Below are 27,249 nucleotides of genomic sequence, written 5' to 3'. Positions count from 1 at the left end.
GTCAGAAATGGTCTCTGCACAACAGTTTTTCTTAAAGGTTGTATAGAGGATTTTTTAAGGAAAGAGAAATACAGCGACAGTCCTTTTTTACTCTAGAAATCAGGCTTGTTTACATTAAGTTCGTGTTCAGAATCACTGTTGAAGTTTCCTGTCTAGAAATAATTTAGTGACCGACGCGTCAGTTTTTAGACCCTTCGTCTGCTTCAGTCGCGCCGTCGCTGGAAGGAATCTCCAAGAATCACCTTGGTTTGTCTTCGCTCCTTTTCTCCTTCTTCTCTTCTTCTTTCAGCGATCTCAAAAACGGACTTTCTTTTGCGGCGAACCGGTCGTGGATTCTCGTCCGCCGCCGCAACAGACTTTGTGCGAATTGTGAGGAAGCGACAGTTTGAAAAAGCCTCTAAGAACCGCCGCATAAACCACGTAATCCCCGCGCGCCGGCGAGTCCGTTACACTAGAAACGTAGGGAGTTTGATTGACGACCTAACAGCCAATAGGAAATGAGGGAGTCTCGTTTTCTATTGGCTGATGTTTATCTTGTCTCACTACGTCCACAGTTGATAGATTTTCATAGTTTTTTTTTGTTCATCATAATTACAAAGCTGCTTCGTCTCTGTAATGGTATTTTAAACTTTCATTGACAATTTGAAACTAAAAATAAAATCCTCCATACAACCTTTAATTATGCCCTCGATTCACTATTTTATTATTACCAACGGCCAAAAAAGTGTTTATTTTGAAATTCTGGTCACCCTTGTACCAGCAGCTATTGTTTTGAGTCTGATTTAAACCTCTTACCTCCTCACGTGCAAACAGGTGGAGTTCTTGCGCCTCCTGCTGGTGCATTTACAACACTGGACTGATTTGCTTCGATTTGTTAAACCTGCATACAGTTTAGAGATTCACGTTGTACCTTTTCTGCTTGTCTCCATGGCGATGTTATTCATTTTTCACTGAGGCGACGAGCAGATGAAGATGAAGCCAACAGGTCATGTTAGAGATCAGCTCTGTGGAGAGGCGAGCCCACTCGAAGGAAAGATGCACGGATTTCAATTTCAATTACAGAAGCAACCACATCATTTTTGAAACTATGTCATGAACAGAAGTGGGTTAATATGAGTTTTTCTTCTTCCTTTTCTGTTGTTTATAATGTGTATGTGGTACGTGTATGATTATTGTTTCTCTCTTGGCACAAACTCGAAATAAAAATGAGTCAATCAGTTTTACCTTGGCAATAAAAACACTTGCAACTGAATAAAGTTATAAAGAAACCAGAGGTGGGAACTTGCAAATCTTGACTTGGACTCGAGTCAGACTTGAGTCACTATTTTTAGGAGTTGAGACTTGACTTGATAAAATGGACTAAGACCTGGGACTCGACTTGGACTTGAGAAGCACTTTTAAATCTGAATTCTTTCTGTTCTGACTGTAATGATTCACACTCAGTTCTTGTCAAGACATTTGAAAAGGAAAAATTAACAAAAACAATAAAATTCTACAACTCTTATAAACTCTATAAATGCTCATATACAAATATATTATGAGTTTTTAAGTACAATTTATTTTAAAATTCATATAAATTGCAAAAAATCTATATTTATTAACTATATTTGGTACTGAGGGGAAGCTGGCCAAAGCAGGAGGCAGATGAAAACAAAAAAAGTGTCTTTAACTAGACAAAATTTATTTTAAAATAGACTTCTGGAGTTAAAGGTTGTATAGAGGATTTTTTTTAAGGGAAGAGAAATACAGCGACAGTTCTTTTACAAATGTTGTGCATGCGAGTTTTTAGACCCTTCGTCCGCTTCACTCGCGCAATCGCTGGAAGGAATCTCCAAGAATCACCTCAGTTTGTCTTCGCTCCTTTTCCCCTTCTTCTCTTCTTCTTTCAGCGACCTCAAGAACCGACTTTCTTTTGCGGCGAACTGGTCGTGGATTCTCGTCCGCCATCGCAACAAACTTTGTGAGGAAGTGACAGTTTGAAAAAGCCTCTAAGAACCGCTGCATAAACCACGTGATCCCCGCATCCCGACGAGTCAATTACACTAGAAACGTAGGGAGTTTGATTGATGACCTGACAGCCAATAGGTAAAGAGGCAGCCTCGTTTTCTATTGGCTGATGTTTATCTGGCCTCAACACGTCCACAGTTGATAAATTTTCATTCTTTTTTTTTTTGGTCATCGTAATTACAAAGCTGCTGCGTCTCTGTAATGGTATTTTAAACTTTCACTGACAATTTGAAACAAAAAAAAAAATCCTCCATACAACCTTTAACGCCAACGAAAGTACAAATAAACAGAAAATAAGTGACTCAAATCAAAACCCGCCAAACAACCTGCACAGAAAACTCTCCCCCAATTCATGACACCTGCTTTTAAACTCCGCCCAGCAGGAAGTACCCCTGTGCTGAAAATAACTATAAAACCAAATCCTTGAACCAGTTTTCCCCTCCACATGGTCCAGCCCACGACCTCCTCCAAGGTTTTAAAAATGTCTGATGTGATAATTAACAAAAAGAACCAAGACTTATCGTAACTGTGTTGGGGTATTGAGAATGACAAAATGCGAAATTAAACAAATGGGAGTTTAAAATGGGGCAAAAACCCACTTTGTCACAGGTACTTTTTGGTTTAGAGACTTGAAATGACTTGAAGCTCAAAGCAGACGATTTGGACTTGACTTGGACTTACGGGTCAGTGACTCGAGACTCGACTTGGACTTACCTGTATTTGTCTTGGGACTTGACTCGGACTTCAGGTTAAAAACTTGAGACTTGAGCAAAACATGACGACTTGGTCCCACCTCATAAATTTTACTAAATACATTTTTTAGTATCGAAACCTGCTCATCGAGTCTCATTAGAATCTTATTTCCGATACTTTTAACCTCCCTAAGCATCAAAAAACGAGACAAAACCCATTTTTAATTTCTTTATTTTTATTTTTCTCTTTCAATAAATCTTACACTATCCTGCTTTAACCAAAACATTCGACTATAGAACATAAAAGAGCACAAAGTATATGCAAAAACACATTAAATGATTACAACGAGTTCAGTGATTTTTCAATTTTGGGGGGAAATAAACAAAAAAAACAAACATAAATGGCACTAGCAGTCTTGATTTTATGGTGCCCTCTGGTGTCTAAAGCTGCAAATTACAGGTCCATTGTACATAAGGCAATGAGACAGAACCAGAAACCAGAGACTGCAGCTTAAATCGAGCTTAAAGAGAAGGAATTTACGCTTTTTTCAGGACATTTACGACTTATTTCGATCACCGTTTTACCTTTTATTGTCCTGAAAATGCTCTGAACTAAACGTGTCAGGTTTGTGAAGTCGTAGTTTACAAGTTTTCGCGTATTTAAGCTCCAAAAAGTCGATTTGGCGTAACACCTTCTCTTTAAAACGAACCGAAATGAACTTAAAACTCGGATTTGCAGTTAAAACTTTTCATTCAAGTCTTTTCTTAAGAGCTTTTTCAACCGTTTTTCCGCACTGAGATAAGGCAAAGTTGTTCCAAAAGTGCTTTTACATCTGAACCATCGGTCAAACAGATCCACGCGTTAAAAAGTCTTTTGTTTAAATTAAAATGGGTCAAATAAGAGGCTCGAGTCGTACATTTTTTCAATAAACATTCAAGGTTTTTTAAGTAATAAAGTAACTATCCATGCAGCGAGTTGTAAGTAATATTTATGAATGAAATATTATCGGGTTGTTTTAAGGTCTACGGTTATGATTCTGTTCATTATTACCGTATATTTTAATTATTATGGGTTTGTGATGGACACTTTGGGTACGAGACAGAGAAAAACAAATTCATACATAAGAAAACATGAAATGGTAGCAGTGGATTCGACTCAAGTTTACATCACAACACCGGAAGATGTTCGGAAACATGCACATGACGACTTCCTGTTTGTTCTTTTGGGCAACGTTGGGTTCTTTTAGGCTCTTTTGGATTCTTTTGTTGGATTTTTTTGGGTCATTTGGGCTCTGTTGGGGTCTTTTTTGAGTTATTTTGTAGGGTTTTAGGCTCGATTGGGTTGTTTTGTTGGGTTATTTTGGGCTCTGTTGGGTTTTTTTGTTGGGCTTGGTTGGGTTCTTTTAGGATCTTTTGTTGGGTTCTTTTGGGCTCTATTGGGTTCTTTGGTTGGGTTCTGTTGGGTTCTTTTGTTGGCCTCTCTTAGGTTCATTTGTTGGGTTCTTTTGGGCTCTGTTGGGTTCTTTTGTTGGGTTATTTTGGGCTCTGTTGGGCTGTTTTGTTAGACTCTGTTGGGTTCTTTCGTTGGACTCTGTTGGGGTCCTTTTGGGTTCTGTTGGGTTCTTTTGTTGGGTTATTTTGGACTCTGTTGGGTTCTTTTGTTGGACTCTGTTGGGGTCCTTTTGGGTTCTGTTGGCTTATTTTGTTGGGTTATTTTGGACTCTGTTGGGTTCTTTTGTTGGGCTCTGTTGCATTCTTTTGGGGTATTTTGGTGGGCTCTGATGGGTTCCTTTGTTTCGCTATGTTGGGTTCTTTTGTTGGGCTCTTTTGTTGAACTCTGTTGGGTTCTTCTGTTGGGCTCTGTTGGTTTTTTTTGTTGGGCTTGGTTGGGTTCTTTTGGGCTCTATTGGGTTCTTTGGTTGGGTTCTGCTGGGGTTTTTTGTTGGCCTCTGTTAGGTTCATTTGTTGGGTTCTTTTGGGATCTGTTGTTTTTTTTTGTTGGGCTCTGTTTGGTTCTTTTGTGTTATTTTGGCCACTGTTGGGTTCTTTTGGGCTCTGTTAGGTTCTTTGTTGGGTTCTTTTGGGATCTGTTTTTTTTTTGTTGGCTCTGTTAGGTTCTTTTGTTGGATTCTGTTGGGTTCTTTTGTTGGACTCTGTTGAGTTCTTTTGGACTATTTCGTCTGACAAAATGTCCCGGTTTTCTTCATCTACCTTTTATAAATAATTTATCTCGTGCCCAGTCGTCATCGGCATATTTCCAAATGTCTTCTGGGTAAGTTAAGCGTGAAAAGAGCCTATTCACATGAGTTTTTAAACGCAATTTCTATATTTATGTGTATTGGGTGTATATATATCTAATCAAGGATATAGGCAATTATAATTTTAACCCATATTATTATTGTTCAGGTTTTCCCAATTATATTAATACCAAGAATTTGAAATAGAAATTCTGCATTTTTATCCGAATTTGATGTAATTGTCAACATAACAGTTTCAGAAATGTCCACAGAAGCTCCATAAAAGATTTTCTGATTCGTTATTATGATATCTATGTTTTTCAGAATAACGAAATCAAAAATAAAAAGCTTAAGTTGTTATTTAGAGATTTGTAAACCCATTTTTGCAAACTGAACATGAAGAATCATAAAAGTAGACCATAAAAACTTAAAGGAGCTGTATGTATTTGTAAAAAAGTTTCTATAATCACACTTGCAGAATGAAAGAATGAATAAATGAATGAATGAATGAAAGTGAAAGCTCAAAATGTCCAGAATTCCTTCACGGAGCTGTAAAGGTCGGGGGTTTAACTAACGACCGATCCGATCGTCTTGAACCAAAACACCAAATTACAACATAAATAAATCGTCCAAAAGCCCAATTTTTTATATAATTAAGAATAAATCTGCATTACAATCATCATCAGTAAAAGTTATATTCGATTTTAACACTTTCAAGTCATATTTTCGAAATTTAAACTCAAAAATCGTACATACAGCTCCTTCGAAATGTCCCGTTTCGATACAAAAGTGCAAGTCTTTTTCGTGATACAGTGAACGAAGCGGTGGAACCAAAAAAAGGCCATATAATTTTTAAATGATTTCGTCTTAATATTATCTGTAATATCCATATATATATAAACTATGTAACATCCACATTTGAAATCTATTAGTGTTACAAGTACAGATGTTTTCCGCTATAAAGAAAATATTCGTAAGTGAAATTGCTTTTTTACAGTCTACCTGGTTACATCATTTACAAAAATACCCATTATCGTCATACTACAGTGAAAATTACATCTTTTTTTAACTTTTATAGAGATTTTTTTGGTAAAATGTTTTCTATACAATTAACATTTTTTTTCCAACAACACAATGCTATAACTGCGCACGCGTCGCTGCGTCATGTGATCGGTTTGGGCCAATCAGAAGCGAGGAAGAAGAGGCTGTACATTTAACGGGATACGCGAGGCGTTCATGTCGTTTCAATGGTCCGAAAGAAGAAAATTGTGATCTAATATTATGAAATTTTTAAATCTTTAATCTAAAAAACACAAAATTATACCATAACTCAATTTGGACTATGTAGGATTTCTGCTGGAAGGTATGCCACTGTGTTTTTTCCATATAAATTCTATTATTTTGCGTAGAATATTCCATAGTATGGCTTTAAATGGTCTGATTCGGAAGAAAATTGTGATCAAATATGATTTTTTTTAATCCTAAATCTAAAAAACACAAAATTATAATATAACTAAATTCGACTTATGCAGGGTTTCTGCGAGAAGGTATGCCACTGCTTTTTTTCTGTGTAAATTCTATTACTGTGCTTAGAATATTCCACAGTATGGCTTTAAATGGTCCAAAAGCAGAACATTTTGATCAAATATGAAATTTTTAAATCTTAAATCTAAAAATCACAAAATTATAACAAAATGCAATTCGAACTACGTAGGATTTCTGCTGGAAGGTATGCCACTGCTTTTTTCCCCCATGTAAATTCTATTGTTTTGCCTAGAATATTCCACAGTATGGCTTTAAACTTGCTTATTCCCACGGAGACAAGCAGGCGACGCCACGAGACCAAGTTACGGGTCAGATCACTGGAGAAGCGAGCCCACTCACAGAAAAAAAAAGCGTGTTTTTAAGGCAATAAAACACCTTCACGTAATGAATAAATACGAGATTGCTTTGAGTTTGAGGACATACTGTGGAACATTCCGGGGAAAGCAATAAGATCTCCATGGAGACAAGAACGTGACAGAGCTTCCTCCAGCAGAAAAGTTCCATAGAGCAGCTTTAAATGTTATTTTTTGGATTGAAAATAACAAAAAACACGTACATTATTACATTGCTGGTTAACTACAATCTCTCATTTAAACTCTTAATATTAGAATTTCTTCAAATTTTTCTACTTTTTTAAACATTCACAACATTTTGGTACATCAGAGATTACAAATAAAAAGTTATTAATGACAAAATTTTCCAAAAAAAAGCGATGAATTTGACCAAAATCTTCCAAAACCGTCCAATGATCCACATGAACGCAGCATAAGCCCCGCCCCTTTCCCCGAACCCTCGCCTCTGATTCGCCGACAGATTCAAACCGACCAATCGCACGGGACGCGGCACAGGTTAATAAATTACATTCATCTTGAAAATACAACATTTTTCTCGACTAAAATTTGACCAAAAGTAACAACAAAATCGAACTTTTTCAAACCATCTTCCACGATCAAAACGTTACAGAACTATTAGAATGTATTTTGGACAATAACAAAAAACAAAAAAAAAGAACTTTAAAATATCTTGAGTTAAAGAGATGGTGGATTGTCAATGTATTTCAAGCACCATGAAATTACATCCAAAAATTTTGAAAAATAAATTAAAATTTCCAAAACTAAAGGCCTAAATTGTGATGTTTTGGTTTAAAGAGAGGGTATTTTACTTTTAGCTGCTAAAACATAATCATAAACATAGACACGATGTTAAATTTTATTGTCTCAGCTCCCATGTGCTCTCTGTGCTGAGTCACTCCCCTTCAGAGCGCCGTCGCAACACAATCTTGTCATGTTTGTGTAGTCGTAGTGCACAATTTTGTATCGTGTTTGTGTATATTTATGCAGAATTTTCGAGTTGAAGCGTCAACTTGTGGGTTTAAATAGTGTGGGAGAGATCGCTAGATTACTCAAACACGCAGAGACGACATCAACGTGGGAGAAAGCGAAAAAACAAACAAATTTAAACCAGTATAATACCCCCTCTTTAAATACGAACGAGTCCAGACATACCAGACAAAACATCTCATCGTTTTAAATAACATTTCTAAAAACTTTTCAAAATAAAAGACACTTGAACAAACATTACAATTTCACAATACAATTTTTTCTCACTCACATTCTTCGTGTAAACTACTCAAAAACATGGTAAAAATGAATCAGGGGTGTCACGATTTTGAGCCAAAATTTTATATTTAAAAAAATAATAAAAATGACAAAAGTTTTAATTTGAAATATGAAAGTGGCTCAGTTGGTAGAGAGATTTGCTCAAGACTAAACTGACCAGTGTATCCTCGAGCAACACACTTTTATTTGTGAACCAACTTGTTAGTTTTGCCCGGGAGGAGTCAGAGAAAGCGACAGCCCATAATTAAAGTCTTTTAAACGACTTTATATATCGATAAAACGATCTTGTACCCAATGTTTTTGTCCGTTGTGTACTGTCTAAATCAGCGTTTTATTGGCCACGTTTACATGATGTTTAGTTCAGAATTTAATTATTTACATGGAAGTAATAATTCTGAATTGAGGCTTACAAGGAAAACTCGTTAAATCAACTTTATTTAATTCCGTTCAACGTCTGGCTGGGGGTGGGGAAGAGTTCTGGTTGGACAGAGACGTGAACATATTTAAGTCAACTTCACGGACACAAACACGATCCGAACTTTTCCCGCGGTCGTTCCGATGATAATTGCGCAGCGGCGGGAGAATTTTCTCATCGCGCTTTACGTCTGTCGGCTGAGAAGGAGAAGGGAAGAGCGTCGGAGAAGAGAGGAAGAAGACAAAGTGAGTGTGAGGCTGCTCTACCTCAGCCCACTCCCGCATCCCGCTCACAAATCCAAAGAGACGTGGAGGAAAGTCCGAAGCCAGGACTGGTGGAGCCGGATCGAAGGACGACGCAACGAGAATGCGCTGAACGACCGACATTATTTTTAAGAAGAATAAACGCTTACATGATCGAGGACTAAATTAACTCGGCTTTAAAATCGGAATAAACCACCCACTTACTTCGGAATTAAGTCATCATTTTTATTAGGAATTAAGTGTTTACATTCATTTTTATTCAGAATTTAATAATTTTTATTCGGAATTAACACTCTCATGTAAACGTGGCCAATGTCAGATAATCAGGAAGCGTGTGTTAGCATGCTAGTTGTTGAAAAGAGCTTATAAACTCATCATAATAAATAATTAGGACGCTCTGAATCCATAAGGTAAGTGAGGAAGAACTTTGGACTCCTGCAAACTTTTCAAATTAACAAATTCTGTTTTTCTTGTTTTTAAGACTGTAAAAATCAGGTTCAGAGACTTTAATTATTAAGAATTTGTAATTTAAAACTAAAATGTGAAAAATTTTAACATATTAGTTGGACATATTTGCTGCTAGGAACCTAAAATTGTACAAATTATGAACATAAAGTGGTTCAAAATTTCTTCAAATTGAAAAGTTTTTGGTTCAGTTCCAGCGCCAAAAAGTGTGTCCTGTTGTTGTGTACTTGGGCAAGACACTTTTCAAACCCTTATTTATGTTTGAAATTGTTGTGTGACGGGGTAAATGGTTGGAGATCCCGTTGACGCAGACTTGAAACCACTTTTTTTTTTTGTCGATCCGCCCCAGGTCAGGTACGGCTACAGAAGTCTGAGTGTCGAAAAAGCTCTGAAAATTATGATAAAAAAAATGAAATTATTGATATTTTGCAGCTGACGTCATCAACATTCCCTGGCGGTGTGACGCTAACTGTAGGCACTGCTCCGTCTGAAGCTTTTTTACTCAAGTTAGACATTAATCCGAGCTTTATTTTAATACACAAGCTCCTGAAAATGCGCTGTTTAACTCAATTTTGTGTGTTTTTTCTTAAGTTTTTAGACCTTTTTCAAGCTTATCAGACAGAACGCCGCCAGTACGAAGCATCAATAGTCATAATTTTGATTTATTATTATCGTTCGGACTTAATTTTGGTGAATCGTGACACCCCTTTTAACAGTTCCCACTCTTAACACCAAACAGCTAGTCTGATTTGTCTATTTCTTCTTATTTAAAATCACTTAACAACATTTCTCAAACAAGGTCCATGAAACTGAAAAAACTGCCAAAATTTCAGCAACTTTTTCGGTAAATGTGGATTTTTTTATGTTTTCGATGAGCGATTTTAGGCACTTCTTCTACAAATGTTTTTTTTTTTCTCCTAACGTGAAGGATTTCGGTGACAGAGGGAGCACAGTTCGAATGACACAGCCCTCTGATCCTAAGTTCAAGTCATATCTTTTTATTTGTCAAACGCACCACTATTTTTATTTTTTTTTTTATTTTTTTTTTAATAGATTTTAGCACTTTTAAAACCTTTTTCAAGCTTGGATTCCCAAACTTCCGAGTCTGCCGGCAGACCTTACAAAATCTTTAAACTTCTTTCATTCGTTGCATGCAAAAAATGTGCACAATTTTCTTTCTTTTTTTTTTAAACAATAAATAGCTGTTGGATTTGATGCAAAAAAACTGGCTTCTTTCCAATTTGGATGATCCGATGGCGGTTTCCATGCTGATTTCTTCTTGTCGTCATGGCGATGAGGAAAAGTTTTATTGAATTTTGACATTTTAATGACGTGAAATACTTCTTAACACTAAATATTTACTGAATTAGGTTTTTAATGGAAATATAAATAATTTTTTTGTTGAATAAAAACTCTCTTTCCAGTTTTGGCCATTTGGCGTTTCCATGCTGAATTTCTTCTTCTTGTTGTTGTCATGGCGATGAGGAAAAGTTTTTTTGGGATTTTGAAATTTTAATGGAAATAATTCTTAACATGAATTATTTGTTGACTTTTTAAAAACTGGCTTTTTCCTATTTTGGGCGATTTAATGTCTTCATGCTTAATTTCTTCTCGTTGTCATGGCGATGAAGATTTTTTTTTTTTTATTCTGAAATGTAAAATAATTCTTAACACTAAATATCGACTAGATTTGTTAGTATGGTATAATTTTTTTCCCACAATGGAGATTTGATATTTGAGGAAATTTTTCTGGAAAGAATTTTTATTTTAATTTTTTTTTTTTATTTGGATGCAAAACTGTCTCTTTTCAATTCTGGCCATTTGACGTTTCAGTGCTGAATTTCTTCTTGGCAATGAAGAAAAATTTTTAGCATTTTGAAATTTTAATGGCGTGAAATTATTCTTAACACTACATATTGTTATTCTGGCTTTTTCCAATTTTGTCAATTTGACATTTTTGCACTGAAATCTTCTTGTTGTCATGGCGATAAATAAATACTTTTTAAAATTTGAAAAAACTAAAGGCCAACAATAATTCTTAATAATATAAACTCCAACTTTTTTCTTTTTTTTTTTTTTTCCAATTTTGTCCATTTGATGGTTTCCATGCTGAATTTCTTCTCGTCATGGCGATAAACAAAACTTTTCAGAATTTCAGAATTGAAATTTTTAGGGTGTGAAATAATTCTAAATAACACTAAATCTTTTGAATTTTTAATGATACGTTTGACTCTGGCTTTCTCCAATTTATTTATTTTTTTTGGCCATTTAAAATTTCCATGCTGAATTTCTTCTCGTTGTCATGGCGATAAACAAAACTTCTGAACTTTCTGAATTTTGAAATATTTTTAGGGCGTTAAATAATTCCTAACACTAAATCTTTCCTGGATTTTTGATGGTGTAGTGAACTCTGGCTTTCTCCATTTTTATTTTTTTTTTATATTTTCTTTTTTTGGCGATTTGACTTTGACGTTTCCATGATGATGAGTTTTTCTTCTTCCTGTTGTCGTCGTGGCGATGATGAAAAGTTTTTTGTGAAATCATAACGATGTAAAAACAAGATGGCGTCTGGAGTTTAGCGTCTTCTCCAGTTGGACATTCAGTATTGGATCGAAATAAAAATAAAAATAAAAGTATTCAGAAGTTCCGTTCGGAGTTAAGTAGCACTAGGACTGTTTTGGTTGGTTAACATGGCCTTTTCGTCTAGAATATCTACTGTACATAAGGATATTTTTGAGATTTTGAGAAGTTACAGGTACATTTTTGTATTTTTTGACTGGATATTTGAGTCTTTAACATGCAGGCTGCTGAAGTTCTATGGCGTTGGAGATATAGTATTTACACAGAGGAGGTTTGGGGCTCGTGAGCGACTCTTCTCCGTCCTTGTTCTCCATGCTCACTTCAGGATGATCTACAACAAAATTCACAAATATTACGATTATTTTAAAAGAGAATTCGTACATTTTTCAAACAACATCATTAAAATCTGATTATCGAGTTGCGATTTCTTAAACTGGACCTGGGTCAAAACGTAAACAAAAACAGACAATGATTTTTAGAAAAGGACGAAGTGAACGCAAAAAGGTGCACTGTGTAACTTTTCCGGTTCGCTTCCCGTCTCCGCTGATTGTTCCAGAGTACGGCGTTAAACCTGTCTGTCTCCATGGCGACACAACCAGGTCAAGCTCCGAGGTAAGATCTACGGAGAGGCGAAACCGCTGACAGTAAGAATGCAAGTTTTTCAAGGTAATTGTGTTTTAGATAAGTATACTTAGAAAAGTTTAATGCCACACTGCGAGACTTTCCAGGCAAAGCAACAGCGTTTCCATGGAGACAAGCAGGTGGCATAACAGGGTCAAGTTCTGAGGTAAGATCTACGGAGAGGCGAAACCGCTTCCAGTAAGAATGCAAGTTTTTCAAGGTAGTTTTGTTTTAGCAATAACATCACGTGTACTTAGATAAGTTTAATGCCATACTGCGGAACTTTCCAAAGCGTTTCCATGGAGACAAGCAGGTGGCGGACCCAATCAGGAAAAGTTACACAGTGCATCTTTACTATTACGCCGATATAAATGATCTGAAAATGTTCTTCGTCACAAACAGACCTGGAGTTTGGTTTGGTTTCATTCACACATTGAACTCACAAACCTCTTCTCTTAAACAGAGAACACTCTGTTCCACCTTGTGATGTCATGAGGTGATACAGGAAGTGCTCCACCGTGTTTTTAAACTCCACGCACCTTCGCTAGAATCGTGTGGATCGTTTCAGACCTGGAATTGCAGATTTCTACTGAACTAAGGGCCTGTTTACACGAGAACACTTGCGGGTAAAAATGACAAAATATTTTTTCGGAAGTGTTTTTTGTTTAGACGGTGACGGTGTTTTTGTGGCTTAAAAACACAAAAATCTGTGGAAAAGTTGAATACTCTCTGTCGTAGCGTTTCCGTCTGCACTGCCCAAGACGCAAAACTCTAGTCAGATGTGCTCAGGTCGCGTACGCGTTTTGCCACTTTTGCGTTTTCTGTTTTCTGGCGTCGCGTCTTCATATAAACGCAGCCAAAACCTAAAAAGTAACTGTAAACGTTAATAAAACTACCACTTCATGACATCACAAGGTGGAGCGGACCATTTTGAGCTTTGGAGATGTAAACAGGTTAATAATAAAGAGTTACTCAAACACGTGAATGAAACAAAACACAAGTCCAGGTCTGTTTTTGAGGAGGAAATGACATTATAAAACAACTGAAAGCGTCAAATTTGTGTAATTTCGAAGCTTTAAATTATACTTTTTGACCCAGATCTTGAAAAAAAAAGTTAAATATACAAAAAAAATCTATCTTTCTAAAAAACAAAGAGAGTTTAAAGAAGTGGTAGAAGAGAGAAAGACAGATAGAGGAGGAGGAGGGAGAAGAGGGAGAGACCGGTCAATGAGCCAATTACATAAACAGCCACACTGCAGATCGGAACCAGGACGAGGACCGGACCAGAGCCAGAGGTCGAGGGTTCAATCCCAGAGAAACTACTTCCCCCCCAGGCAGAGTGTCAGTGTGTCAGTGAGCAAGACACTTCACCCAAGTCTGTCTGTGTGGAGCGTACAGAGTGTGAACTGAACTAATGTCACAATATTTACATAAGAATCATTTTTTTATAGTTTATAATGTAACTGTCAGTACAAAGTTGTAGTAGTAGTAGTACTAGTAGTAGTAGAAGTAGTAGTAGTAGTAGCAGTAGTAGTAGTACAGCAGTAGTAGTAGTAGTAGTAGTAGCAGTAGTAGTAGTAGTAGTAGTAGTAGTAGCAGTAGTAGTAGTAGTAGTAGTAGTAGTAGCAGTAGTAGTAGTAGTAGTAGTAGTAGTAGTAGTAGTAGTAGTAGTAGTAGTAGTAGTAGTAGTAGTAGTAGTAGTAGCTAGTAGTAGTAGTAGTAGTAGCAGTAGTAGTAGTAGTAGTAGTAGTAGTAGTAGCAGTAGTAGTAGTAGTAGTAGTAGCAGTAGTAGTAGTAGTAGCAGTAGTAGTAGTAGTAGTAGTAGTAGTAGCAGTAGTAGTAGTAGTAGTAGTAGTAGTAGTAGTAGTAGTAGTAGTAGTAGTAGCTAGTAGTAGCAGTAGTAGTAGTAGTAGTAGTAGTAGCAGTAGTAGTAGTAGTAGTAGTAGTAGTAGTAGTAGCAGTAGTAGTAGTAGTAGTAGTAGTAGTAGTAGTAGCAGTAGTAGTAGTAGTAGTAGTAGTAGTAGTAGTAGTAGTAGTAGTAGCAGTAGTAGTAGTACTAGTAGTACTAGTAGTAGTAGTAGTAGTAGTAGTAGTAGTAGTAGTAGTAGTAGTAGTAGTAGCAGTAGTAGCAGTAGTAGTAGTAGTAGTAGCAGTAGTAGTAGTAGTAGCAGTAGTAGTAGTAGTAAGCAGTAGTAGTAGTAGTAGTAGTAGTAGTAGTAGTAGTAATAGTAGTAGCAGTAGTAGTAGTAGTAGTAGTAGTAGTAGTAGTAGTAGTAGTAGTAGTAGTAGTAGTAGTAGTAGTAGTAGTTCCTTAAATAATACACTGAGGTAAATCAAGACCACTTCACAACTGTTACTACTACTATAAAGCTACTACTACAACTACTAATACTACTACTACTGCTGCCACTACTACTACTAGTGCTATTACTGCTACTGTTATTACTGTTACTACTACTAGAACTACATAACAACAACTACTACTACTACTTCTGCTGCTACTGCTACTTACTTCAGAAACTTCTACTAAAATGTTTAATGAGTTTGTAAGGAGGCTCCACTCTGTCCACATTTGTTAATTATCTGTCATGATGCAGTAAAAAGACCAGAGACATTTTGGTTTAATTAGATCCTGAGGTGATCGGGTCATTTACTAATTAACCTGTAAAGAAGAAAAAAAAACTCTTCAGAACCAATGAGACAGAACAGGTCATACACTGACCTGACAGCAGAGGGCACTGTTCACTTATGTTTGTACAGGGATAGAGGGACGTGACTGGAAAGTCCTGGTTTAGTCCTGGTTTAGACCTGGTTTAGACCTGGTTTAGTCCTGGTTTAGTCCCTGGTTTAGACCTTTAGTCCCTGGTTTAGTCCTGGTTTAGTCCTGGTTTAGTCCTGGTTTAGTCTTAATTTAGTCCTGGTTTAGTCCTGGTTTAGCCCTGATTTAGTCCTGTTTAGTCCTGGTTAGTCCTGGTTTAGTCCCTGGTTTAGTCCTGGTTTCAGTCCTGGTTCAGACCTGGTTCAGTCCTGGTTTCTGGTTCAGTCCTGGTTTAGTCCTGGTTTAGTCCCTGGTTCAGTCCTGATTTAGTCCTGGTTTAGCCCTGATTTAGTCCTGGTTTAGTCCTGGTTGAGTCCCTGGTTTAGTCCTAATTTAGTCTTAATTTATTCCTGGTTTAGTCTGGTTTAGTCCTGGTTCAGTCCTGGTTTAGTCCTGGTTTAGCCCTGGTTTAGTCCTGGTTTAGTCCTGGTTTAGTCTTAATTTAGTCCTGGTTTAGGCCCTGGTTTAGTCCTAATTTAGTCTTAATTTATTCCTGGTTTAGTCCTGAAATGAAAACCTGGACCCAAAAATCTAATGAATTAAAAGTAGTAAAGTATTGTACTTAAGTAAAAAAAATAGGTATGTGTACTTTACTTAAGTACATTTTACAGTGGATACTTTTTACTTTTTACCTTACAACATTTGAGAGCAGGTATATGTACTTACTAGTAGTGCAATACTACTACTACTACTACTACTACTACTACTACTACTACTACTACTACTACTACAAGTGATACTACTACTACTACTACAACTGATACTACTACTGCTATAAGAAGTACATAACATCATAACATTTGAGCTGCACTGTGAAGTATATTTTTATTTTCAGACCAGAGTGTTTATTTTTTTTAACACTTTCAAAATTTTCAATCCAATCCAAAATTTGATCAAACACAAAAATATACAAATAAAAACAGCGAGAAAAAAAAAAATCAATTTAATTTGATCTGTTTTCGGCTGAATTTTTTATTTTATTTTATTTTATTTTTCAATCAAAATCACGACATTTGAAGTTTTATTCGATCTGAAACTCAACGCAAAATACTTTTACTTTTTACTCTTTAAAGCTGCACTGTGTAACTTTTCTCCATGGAGATGTTACTGCTTTGTCTGGGATGTTTCACAGTATGGCTTTAAACCGTTCTATCGTCACGGCGACTAAATTAGACAAAGTTACAGGTCAGATCTGTGGAGAGGCGACGCCGCTCACAGTCAGAATGTTTTTGTTTTTCTTGGTATTTTTGAGCTTTAAAACCACCTGTAACTGAATCAATATAAAAGTAAAGTAAATCTGTTTAATGTCACACTGCGGAACATTCCAGGCAGAGCAGTGACGTATCCATAGAAACAAGCAGGCGACGGACCCTCAGTGAAAAAGTTACACCATGTGGCTTTAAGTAAATTTTTACACTGGTGCTTAAATACTTTTACTTACGTAGATTTTTTTTTTTTTTCATGTGATACTTTTACATTTATTTGAGTATTTTTTTGCTCTAGTATATTAGTACTTTTACTTTTAAAATGTAGTACTTCTTCCACTACTGCAGAGAAGTATAAAAAAGGAATTATAAAACTGTACTTTAATTGTTAATAAACTAAACTGGACTAAACAAGGGACTAAAGCAGGACTAAACCAGGACTAAACCAGGACTAAACCAGGGACTAAACCAGGACTAAACTAAAACTAAACCAGGATTAAAACCAGGGATTAAACCAAGACTAAACCAGGACTAAACCAGGGATTAAACCAAGACTAAACCAGGACTAAACCAGGGATTAAACCAAGACTAAACCAGGACTAAACCAGGGATTAAACCAAGACTAAACCAGGACTAAACCAGGATTAAACCACGGATTAAACCAAGACTAAACCAGGGACTAAACCAGGACTAAACCAGGGATTAAACCAAGACTAAACCAGGGACTAAACCAGGACTAAACCAGGACTAAACCAGGGATTAAACCAAGACTAAACCAGGACTAAACCAGGGATTAAACCAAGACTAAACAAGGACTAAACCAGGACTAAATCAAAATCAAACCAGGGACTAAACCAGGACTAAAATCAAGACCAAAGAAGGAGGTGGTGGACCCTCTACCAGAAATGTTACACAGTGTAGCTTTACTGTGAGCCTGAAAATTGCTTAATAATAATAATAAAAAAATGTAAAAATCTTAATATTTTCAAATTTTATGGAGTTAAAAAAAAAAAGAATTAATGAATCACTGCATTTATCCTCAAAGCTTTAACAGATTCAGTCACTCAACACTCAGTGGTGTAAACGACTGTTGTAGCCACAGCTGCCCTGGGACAGACTGACTGAAGCGAGGCTGCACATCTGACCAACACACACACACACACACACACACACACACACACACACGCGCACGCGCACGCGCACGCGCACACGCACACGCACGCGCACACACACGCACACACGCGCACACACACACACGCACACGCACACGCACACGCACACGCACACGCACACGCACACGCACACACACACACACACACACACACACACACTTTCATACTCGGCAATGTGGGTCTTTCTCTTTTATCTCCCTCCCCCTCCTCTTTCTCTCTCTCTTTCCTCAGCCCTCATCCTCCACCTGTCTCCCTCTTTCTTTCTTTCTCCTTCTCTTTCTCCTTTAAAGTCTCTCGCTCTTCTTCCTACTCCTCTCTTTCTATATATGTATATATTTTTCTTCCTCCCTCCATCTGCCCTGATACTCTATTACTTTCTCTCTCTTTCCTCACCCCTCCTTCCTTCTTTCTCCCTTTCTCTTTTATCACTCTCTCTCTCTCTCTATATATAATATATATATATATATATATTTTCTTCCTCCCTCCATTTCCCCTGTTGTTCTATTGTTTTCTCTTTCTCTCTTTCCTCACCCCTCCTCACCTGTCTCCCTCCCTCCTCCCTCCTTCTCTCTCCCTTTCTCTTTCTCCTTCATCATTCTCTCACTCTCCTTCCTCCTCCTGTCTTTCGTGCTTCCTCTCCCTCTCTCTTTCCTCTCCCCTCCTTCCTCCTCCTCTGTCTCTTCTTTGCCGTCTCTCCCTCTTCTAACTCCCTTCCTTTCCTTCTCTTTGCCTCTCCCTCTCTTTCCTCTCCTCTCCTCCCACTCCTTCCTCCTCGTCTGTCTCTCTCTCTCGCTTCCTTTCCTCTCCACTCCTCCTCCTCCACTCTCTCTGCTGCTTTCTCTCCTTTCCTCCCTCCCTCCTCTCTCCTCTCCTCCTCTCCCTCCTCCTCCCTCCTCCTCTCTTCTTCTCTTCCCTCTCTTCTTCCTCCCCCTCCCTCCTCCCTCTCTCTTCCTCCCTCCCTCCTCCTCTCCTCTCTTCCTCTCTCCCTCCTCCTCCTCCTCCCTCTCTTCTTCTCTCCCTCTCTTCTCCTCTCCTCCTCCTCTCCTCCTCCCTCCTCCTCCCTCCTCCTCTCTTCTTCTCTCCTCTCCCTCCCTCTCTTCTTCTCTCCCTCCCTCCTCCTCTCTTCTTCTCTCTCCTCTCTCTTCTCCTCCTCCCTCTCCTCTCCTCTCCTCCTCCGTCCCTCCTCCCTCTCTTCTTCTCTCCCTCCTCCCTCCCTCTCTTCTCCTCTCTCCTCCCTCCTCCCTATCTTCTTCTTCCTCTCTCCTCCCTCTCTTCTTCTCCCCCTCCCTCTCCCTCTCCTCTCTCCTCTTCCTCCTCCTCTCTCTCTCCCTCCTCCCTCTCTTCCTCTCTTCTTCTCTCCCTCCTCCCTCTCTTCCTCTCTCCTTCTCTCCCTCTCTCTCCCTCCTCTCTTCTTCTCCTCCCTCCTCCTCCTCTTCTCCTCCTCCCTCTCTTCCTCTCTCCTCTCCTCTCCCTCCTCCTCTCTCTCCTCCCTCCTCCCTCCTCCCTCTCTTCTTCTCTCCCTCCCTCTCTCCTTCTCTCCCTCTCTTCTCTCCCTCTCTCCTCTCTTCTCTCCCTTCTCTCCTTCTCTTCTTCCTCCTCTCTCTCCTCCTCCTCCCTCTCTTCCCTCTCTCCTCTCTCTCCCTCCTCCCTCTCTTCCTCTCTTCTTCTCTCCCTCCTCCCTCTCTTCCTCTCTTCTCTCTCTCTCCTTCTCTCCTCTCTCTCTCTCTCCTCTCTCTCCTCTCTCCTCTCTCCTCCCTCTCTTCTCTTCCTCTCTCCCTCTCTTCTCTCCCTCTCTCCCTCTCTCTCTCTCTCTCTCTCCTCTCTCTCCTCTCTCTCCTCCCTCTCCCTCCCTCTCCCTCCTCCCTCCTCCTCCCTCTCCTCCTCTCTCTCCTCTCTCTCCTGTGTGTGTTTGTTGTCCTGGTGTCACCTGTGAATCATTATCGACTCTGAACCTGTTTCAAAAGTTCAAACCGGGACAAAAGTTACGTCACCGTCGAAAACGAGCCAAACGAGTCAGATGCCCTCCCAGACACAGGACTAAACCAGCACTAAACCAGGACTAAACCAGGACTAAACCAGGACTAAACCAGGACTAAACCAGGACTAAACCAGGACTAAACCAGGACTGAACCAGGACTAAACCAGGACTAAACCAGGACTAAACCAGGACTAAACCAGGACTGACTAAACCAGGACTAAACCAGGACTGAACCAGGACTAAACCAGGACTAAACCAGGACTGAACCAGGACTAAACCAGGACTAAACCAGGACTAAACAGGACTAAACCAGGACTAAACCAGGACTGAACCAGGACTAAACAAGGACTAAACCAGGACTAAACAAGGACTAAACCAGGACTGAACCAGGACTAAACAAGGACTAAACCAGGTCTAAACCAGGACTGAACCAGGACTAAACAAGGACTAAACCAGGACTAAACAAGGACTAAACCAGGACTAAACCAGGTCTAAACCAGGACTAAAACCAGGACTAAAACCAGGACTAAACCAGGACTAAACCAGGACTAAACCAGGACTAAAACAGGACTAAACCAGGACTAAACAAGGGACTAAACCAGGATTAAAACAGGACTAAACCAGGACTAAAACAGGACTAAAACCAGGACTAAACCAGGACTAAACCAGGACTAAAACAGGACTAAACCAGGACTAAACCAGGGACTAAACCAGGATTAAAACAGGACTAAACCAGGACTAAAACAGGACTAAAACCAGGACTAAACCAGGACTAAACCAGGGACTAAACCAAGACTAAAACAGGCCTAAACCAGGACTAAAACAGGACTAAACCAGGACTAAAACAGGCCTAAACCAGGACTAAAACAGGACTGAACCAGGATTAAACCAGGACTGAACCAGGACTAAATTAAGACTAAACCAGGACTAAACCAGGACTAAAACAGGCCTAAACCAGGACTAAAACAGGACTAAACCAGGACTAAAACAGGACAAAAACAGGACTAAAACCAGGACTAAACCAGGGACTAAACCAGGACTAAAACAGGGACTAAACCAGGACTAAAACAGGACTAAACCAGGACTAAAACAGGACTAAAACCAGGACTAAACCAGGGACTAAACCAGGACTAAAACAGGACAAAAACAGGACTAAAAACAGGACTAAACCAGGACTAAACCAGGGACTAAACCAGGACTAAAACAGGACTAAACCAGGGACTAAACCAGGACTAAAACAGGACTAAACCAGGACTAAAACAGGACTAAAACCAGGGACTAAACCAGGGACTAAACCAGGACTAAAACAGGACTAAACCAGGACTAAACCAGGACTAAAACAGGACTAAACCAGGACTAAAACACGACTAAACCAGGACTAAACCAGGGACTAAAACAGGACTAAACCAAGACTAAAACAGGACTGAACCAGGATTAAACCAGGACTAAACCAGGACTGAACCAGGACTAAATTAAGACTAAACCAGGACTAAATCGAGACCAAACCAGGGACTAAACAAGGACTAAATGAAGACTAAAGCAGGACTGAATTAAGACTAAATAAACCAAGGACTAGACGAGGACTAAACTAGAATAAAACCCAGAACTAAATCAAAACTAAACCAGGACTAAACCAGGACTAAACCAGAACTAAACCAGGACTAAATCAAGAACTACATGAGGACTAAACTGGAATGAAACCAGGACTAAACCAGGACTAAATTGTTTAAGATAGAACTTAACCTGAACCAAACTAAAACTACTACTACTACTACTACTACTACTACTACTGCTACTACTACTACTACTACTACTACTACTACTACTACTACTACTACTACTACTTCTCATGAGTTGTCCAAATGTTCTGAAATGTAAACAGTAGTTAGAGTAAAGGTCAAACTGTTAAATAAAATAAAATAAAAGTGGGTGTGAAAGTCGTCGTGCTGATTCTTCTCGTCCCGTTTCCCGTTAGCGTTAGCGGCGTTAGCGTTAGCGACACGGCTAAAGCTGCGGCGGGCTGTGCGTTGTTTTTAGCGTAGCCACAAGCGCTAACACACGGAGGACCCGGGCTGTGAATGGAGAGGCTTCAGACGACAACAACGACAACAACGACAACAACGACAAGGAGAGAGAGGTAAATAATAAACAAAACACAAAAGTAAAACATTAAAAGAACATGCAAAAAAACAAAACAAAAAAACAAAAACAGGAAGTGAGGCAACACATAAACAAACTACAACAACTGCAAATGAAGAGCTCTCAATAAGGACCGGAGGAACACGCGGGGAAACACGGGATTTGGGTTTATTTTTGTTGCAATAAAATGCTCCAGGATGTCAGATATTTGTTTGGTTAATTGTAATAACTATTCAAACTTTTTCATTTTATTATTATTAATAATAATGTATCTTTATTATTATTATTATTATTATTATTATTATTATATTCATCTTTATAATATTTTGTATGGATGTTTTTCACAATGGTCGGAAATGGTGCAATGATAAACCAGGACTAAACCAGGACTGAACCAGGACTGAATCAGGACTAAACCAGGGACTAATTCAAGACTACACCAGGACTAAACCAAGTCTGAATCAAGACTAAACCAGGACTGAACCAGGGACTAAACCAGGACTAAACCAGGACCAAACCAGGACTGAACCAGGACTGAATCAAGAATAAACCAGGACTAAACCAGGACTAAACCAGGACTGAACCAGGACTAAACCAGGACTGAACCAGGACTGAATCAAGACTAAACCAGGACTAAACCAGGGACTAAACCAGGGACTAAACCAGGACTAAACCAAGACTGAACCAAGGACTAAACCAGGGACTAAACCAGGGACTAAACCAGGGACTAAACCAGGACTGAACCAAGGACTAAACCAGGGACTAAACCAGGACTAAACCAGGACTGAACCAGGGACTAAACCAGGACTGAACCAGGGACTAAACCAGGACAAAACCAAGGACTAAACCAAGGATTAAACCAGGGACTAAACCAGGACTAAACCAGGACTGAACCAGGGACTAAACCAGGGACTAAACCAGAACTAAACCAGGACTAAACCAGGACTGAACCAGGGACTAAACCAGGACTGAACCAGGGACTAAACCAGGACTGAACCAGGGACTAAACCAGGACTAAACCAGGACTAAACCAGGACTGAACCAGGGACTAAACCAGAACTAAACCAGGACTAAACCAGGACTAAACCAGGGACTAAACCAGAACTAAACCAGGACTAAACCAGGGACTAAACCAGAACTAAACCAGGACTAAACCAGGACTAAACCAGGAACTAAACCAGGATGTAGGTAAACGTCGGGTGACCAAACATCAGTTTTTCCCGGGGAATTTATGATAATTAATTGTTTGCATCATTGTTTTTGTTTACCTTCTATGTGCTATTTTTATGCTTTTTGTCTTGTTCATTTTTGCCTGTACAGCACTTTGTCAATGTTAATATAATATAATACATGTTTTTATTTTTCCTTAAGAATTAGATTTTTTTTTTTGTCGCTCCTAAACTGAAATTACTGGGTTAATTTCTAATAATAATTTAAAAAATACATTTGCATTAACCAGCGCTTTTCCAGATCCACTCCACACTTAATCATGATTTGAGTAAATTTCACTTGACGAGTAAAATTATCTGCCAGTAGAATAAGACTTTTTGTACGTAAAATATGAAAATACATCGTGCTGCACTTAAAATACGAAAGACAACAATTTTTTGTGCTTAAAATAAGTAACAAAATCAAATGTTGCTTGAATTGTCCTGTCTAATCGACTCAAATACAGTTAAATTTTCTTAACTTAAGTCATTTTAATTTAACTAGATATTGTTTTTTTTCCCTCTGAGCCTTTACGTTGGTGGAGAAACACTTAAACAACAGAGCTACTTTTTTTTTTTTATAGTTTCTACATTTTTTATTGATTTTGCTTAATAAAATAAATACGCAAAATTGACTTTATAACACTTCTGATTCTTTTTTGTCTTTTTTATTCTTTCATTTGAGAACTGAAGCCAAGATAAATAGAGCTTAAAACTGACTGAAACTGACCGACTCTCTTTTTAATTTTATGATGATTATTTATGTTTTGATTTGTTTTTATTGTGATTTTAATGTATTTTTTATTCTTTAACGCACTTTTGAATGACTTTGTGTATGATTTATGCTGTACAAATAAACCTGCTTTGCCTTAAAACCCATTATTTTTTGCACAGTGCAGATATATTTTATAAGCAGCTCTTGAGGCCTGAGCGCTTTATTGTTTGATAATCAGGAAGTGCGTGTTAACATGCTAGTTGTTGTTGAGGACGCTCTGAATACATAAAGTAAGTGAGAATCAGTGTATCATTCGCTCATTTGTTTTTCAATATAAAACCAAAAATAAGAAAATGAAAAAACAACAATTTCCTTCAGTATTTGTCTCCAAAACCAAAAAAACAGATAATGATTCATTTTTTCAGTTTTCGATTTTGTGTTTAAATGAAAAATGGAAAAAAAAACAACATAGTTTTAAACTCAGATGCCGGACTGAACCAGGACTAAACCAGGTCCGGGACCAGACCCGGAACCAGACCTGGAACCAGACCCGGAACCAGACCTGGACTGAGACCAGGATTTAGACCGAGACTAGACCAGGACTGAGTCTGGGACCAGGATCAGACCTGGAGTGAGACTAGGACTGAGACCGAGACTGAGACTGGGACTGAGACCAGGACTGAGACCAGGACCAGACCAGGACTGAGTCTGGGACCAGACCAGGACCAGACCAGGACTGAGACCAGGACTGAGACCGAGACTGAGACTGGGACTGAGACCAGGATGAGACCAGAACTGAGACCAGGACTGAGACCGGGACTACACCAGGACCAGACCGGGACTGAGAGGGGGAACAGACTGGGACCAGACCAGGACTGAAACCGGGACTACACCAGGACCAGATCGGGACTGAGACTGGTTTAGTCTTGGTTCATTATTAATTTAAACACAGCATTGAAAACTGAAAAAAAATGAATTGTTATCTGTTTTTTTTTTATTATTTTTATTTCATTTTGGTTTTGGAGACAAACAACAAAGAAAACTGTTGTTTTGTCATTTTCTTATTTTTGGTTTTATTTTGAAAAACAAATAAACGAATGAGTGAGGTAGAACTTTGGAGCAACTGTTTTGAAACGATCCAGCTCTGTTTTTGCCATTTTTAAGCATCTTTAATCCTTTTATTTCAGTTCTTTTTTTGTTGTTGTTGAATTGTCGCTCTGTCCCCGCGTCCGTTCCGTGCGTCCTTGTTGAGAGCTGTGTGCGATGAGAGACAGCTGAAGAAGAGCAAACCTGATTGGCTGAGGTGGAGGCTGCGTAGGGGACACTGGCTGGAGGAGCTGATGCTGCCGAGACAGTAGCAGGTGGAGGAGCATTGTACATCAGTGGGACTTTTCACGTTTTATGGGCCAAAAACGGTCAAAATAAAGTAAAAAAAATAACACAAAAGAAACCAGGAGGGGGCAGGAGGAGGTGACAGCGATGGAGGCGAAGATTTCGGGAGATTTTGATTTGAAAATGATTAAAAAATAACCAAAAAAAACACGCCAGCAAGCCACGTTTTGGTTATATTCAGGAGGAGAAAAATGGCATGCACCCATTCACAATGCGAAGCGGAGGAGAGAAAAAGAGAGAGAGATCGTTGTTTTTTCGAGGAAAGAGGAGAGGAGTGAGGGAGGAGGAGGAGGAGGAGTAATAAAAACAACAAAAAAAAACCAAAAAAAAAAAAAAAGGAAAAAAAATGCAGGTTACAATCACAGGTTTAAAAGGAAATTTAGGTCAAAATTTGGGTTAGTTTTTTTGCTTTTCCCAGAGAAGAAATCACACAAAAGAGCTAAAAGTTAAAGCTTCGTCGTGTAACTTTTCGTCCGTAAACGTCGCGTCCGTGTGGAAATGTCACAGCTTTGCCCAGAATGTTCCCCAGTGAAGCATTAAACGTGCGTATGTATCCATGACGACAGGTTGTGTGTTTTGTGCTAGAAGAAATAAAAATGTTGGTAATTCAATAAAGTCAACGAGATTAAACCAGGTACTAAACCAGGTCTAAACCAGCACTAAACCAAGGACTAAACCAAGACTGTTAATCAGGACTAAACTGGGGATAAACCAGGTCTAAATTAAAACTAAAATAGGACTAAATCAGAACTAAACCAGGACTAAATTAAGGGTTAATCCAGGACTAAACCAGGACTAAAATAAATTTTAAACCAGGACTAAACCAAATGAGATTTAAACCAGTTCTAAACCAGCACTAAACCAGGACTAAATCAGGACTAAACCAGCACAAAACCAGGACTAAACCAGGACTAAACCAGGTCTAAACCAGGACTAAACCAGCACTAAAGCAGAACTAAAGCAGGACTAAACCAGGACTAATCCAGGACTAAACCAGTACTAGACCAGGACTACACCAGGTCTGACCCAGGATTTAAGTACGTATAGACCAGAATTAAACCAAGACTGTTAATCAGGACTAAACTACGGATAAACCAGGTCTAAACCAGGACTAAATTAAGACTTCAACCAGGACTAAACCACATGTAGATCTAAACCAGGACTACACCAGGTCTGACCTTAAGTGGGTCTAAACCAGATCAGTTTAAAGCTATACTGCGGATCATTCCAGGCAAAGCATTAACATCTCCATGGAGAGATGTTACCACCAGAAAAGTTACACAGTGTGTCTTTAATAATTTAGATGTTTTGTCAGATTATTTAAATAGGTTTACATGCACGATAACGTAAAAAATACAAACATCTCTAGCCTGATCTGCCAGACTTTATGTCGTTTCTGTACAAGTTTGAGTCTGAGATCTTAAACCAACCCCAAATCCAAGTGGGCGTGATTGACAGGTGGATTAACCAATCAGAGAAAAGCATTTGTGTTGTATCAAAACAAACACGGCAGAAAAAAAAAACACTACACATTTTTGAACAATTTGCAACTTTGAACTTGTAACTGTGCTAAAAAAAAAAAAGATTGTGTTAAAGCTGCACTGGGTAACTTCTCGATCTTGGGTCCGTCACCTTCTTGTTTCCATGGAGACATCACTGCTCTGTCTAGAATGTTCCACAGTGTGACATTAAACAGCTCCACTTTACATTTATTCAATTAGAAGTGGTTTTATTGCTCAAAAATACGAAGAAAAACAAACATTCTGACTGTGAGCGGGTTCGCCTCTCCACAGATCTGACTCGTAACTCGGTCTGGTTTGGGTTCCGTGAAGATAGAAAGGTTTAATGCCACACTGCGGGACATTTCAGACAAAGTAACAACATCTCCATGAAGAAAAGCACCACGAGAAAAGTTACACAATGCGTCTTTACAGTAATAACACCAATTGGACTACAAAAGGACTACAAAAATACAAGCTAACTATGTAACTAGCTTATATACTTTGTGCATGTAAACCTTTCTCTCTTATGTTTTCACCTTTTTACAATTTTTATTTCTTTAAACAAAAACTTTATTAGAATTTCTCTGGAAAAGTGATTTTAAATTTCCCAATCACAACAGCACAACACAACAGTGACAGTAGCTAACGTTATGCTAATGTTATGCTAACATTATGC

At 38.5% G+C, this 27,249-nt stretch overlaps 1 protein-coding gene across 7 annotated transcripts in view; it reads right to left on the bottom strand.

The window, feature by feature from the left end:
* Positions 1-5,994: 5,994 nt before the first annotated feature.
* Positions 5,995-27,249, bottom strand: part of LOC110166292 (muscleblind-like protein 2a) — a 168,103-nt gene continuing 146,848 nt past the window's right edge. For 5 of the 7 annotated variants that reach the window (XM_055166185.1, XM_055166199.1, XM_055166211.1 and 2 more), the window contains one exon: positions 5,995-12,154. In XM_055166185.1, coding sequence (XP_055022160.1) covers positions 12,036-12,154 — 119 coding nt within the window. In that variant the 3' untranslated portion in view covers positions 5,995-12,035. Of the gene's footprint in view, positions 12,155-24,969; positions 25,023-27,249 lie in introns of all 7 variants that reach the window. The other 2 variants (XM_055166206.1, XM_055166214.1) reach the window with 1 other exon arrangement.

This window comes from Boleophthalmus pectinirostris, unplaced genomic scaffold, assembly GCF_026225935.1.
Source record: "Boleophthalmus pectinirostris isolate CB_2022bp ecotype Guang Dong unplaced genomic scaffold, ASM2622593v1 HiC_scaffold_11, whole genome shotgun sequence".
NCBI lineage: Eukaryota > Metazoa > Chordata > Actinopteri > Gobiiformes > Gobiidae > Boleophthalmus > Boleophthalmus pectinirostris.
The sequence above is the reverse complement of the archived record's forward strand: the minus strand, read 5'-3'. Positions and strand labels throughout refer to the sequence as shown.